General features: G+C 61.8%; 1 protein-coding gene across 1 annotated transcript in view; it reads left to right on the plus strand.

The window, feature by feature from the left end:
• EMH_0064140 (uncharacterized protein) overlaps positions 1-853 on the plus strand; it is a gene marked incomplete at both ends in the record, with an annotated part of 3,088 nt that overhangs the window by 1,608 nt on the left and 627 nt on the right. The window contains one exon of the mRNA XM_013498215.1: positions 1-851. Coding sequence (XP_013353669.1) covers positions 1-851 — 851 coding nt within the window. The remainder of the gene's footprint in view (positions 852-853) is intronic.

Consider the following 853-nt stretch of genomic DNA (forward strand, 5'->3'; position numbering starts at 1 on the left):
GGGCGTTGTCGAGCGTTTCAGTATCGGCAGCAGCAACAGCAGAAAGCAGCAGCAGCAGCAGCAGCAGCAGCAGCAGCAGCAGCATGGCGTCGCTTTGCGTCGAGTTGCTTCAAGTCCAACAGTGTCTTGCAGCGGCAGAGAGCATGGAGACCAGCAGCAGCAGCAGCAGCAGCAGCAGCAGCAGCAGCGCCGGCGTCGTCCTCTGAGTTGTCTAGATGGCAACAGGAGAGATATCTTCGGTGCCATGAGGCTGCCTCCTCTGCTGCGCTGCAGCGGGGGGCCCCCCCAGGCCTCGTTGAGTGATGTCGAGGGGCTGCTGCCGCAGCAGCACTTTCTGTCGCTGAGAGGGGGCCTGCTGCAGCGGCGGAGTTTCACTGCGGAGACACCAGAGACGAGTTGCTGCGGGCGTGCTGTGTCTTCTGGTGGCAGCAGAGAGGGATCTGCTGCTGCTGCAGCAGCAGCAGCAGCAGCAGCAACAGCAGCAGCAGCAAAGACACGCATCAGGTGTCTCCTTCCTCTTAGAAAAAGAAGAGACAGCTGCAGCGACTGCAGCACGAGGTCAGCTCAGAGAATAGAAGCAGCACTAGGACGGGGAGACGCAGCAGACGGGGCGTGGAGGCTGAGAAGGAGAAGAAGAGCAGCAGCAGCAGCAGCAGCAGCTGCTGCTGCTGCTGCTGCTGCTAGCGGGAGTGGTCACAGCTGGGCAAAGAAACTCAAGGGAGAGGAAACAGGCGGAGACAACGAGGCTGCCGGCCCATCAACCCAGCCGCAGCAGCAGCAGCAAGAGAACCAGCAGCAGCAGCAGCAGCAGCAGCAGCAGCAGCAGCAGCAGCAGCAGCAGCAGCAGCAGCAG

Source organism: Eimeria mitis, genomic scaffold (genome assembly GCF_000499745.2).
Source record: "Eimeria mitis Houghton genomic scaffold, Emh_scaff3267, whole genome shotgun sequence".
NCBI lineage: Eukaryota > Apicomplexa > Conoidasida > Eucoccidiorida > Eimeriidae > Eimeria > Eimeria mitis.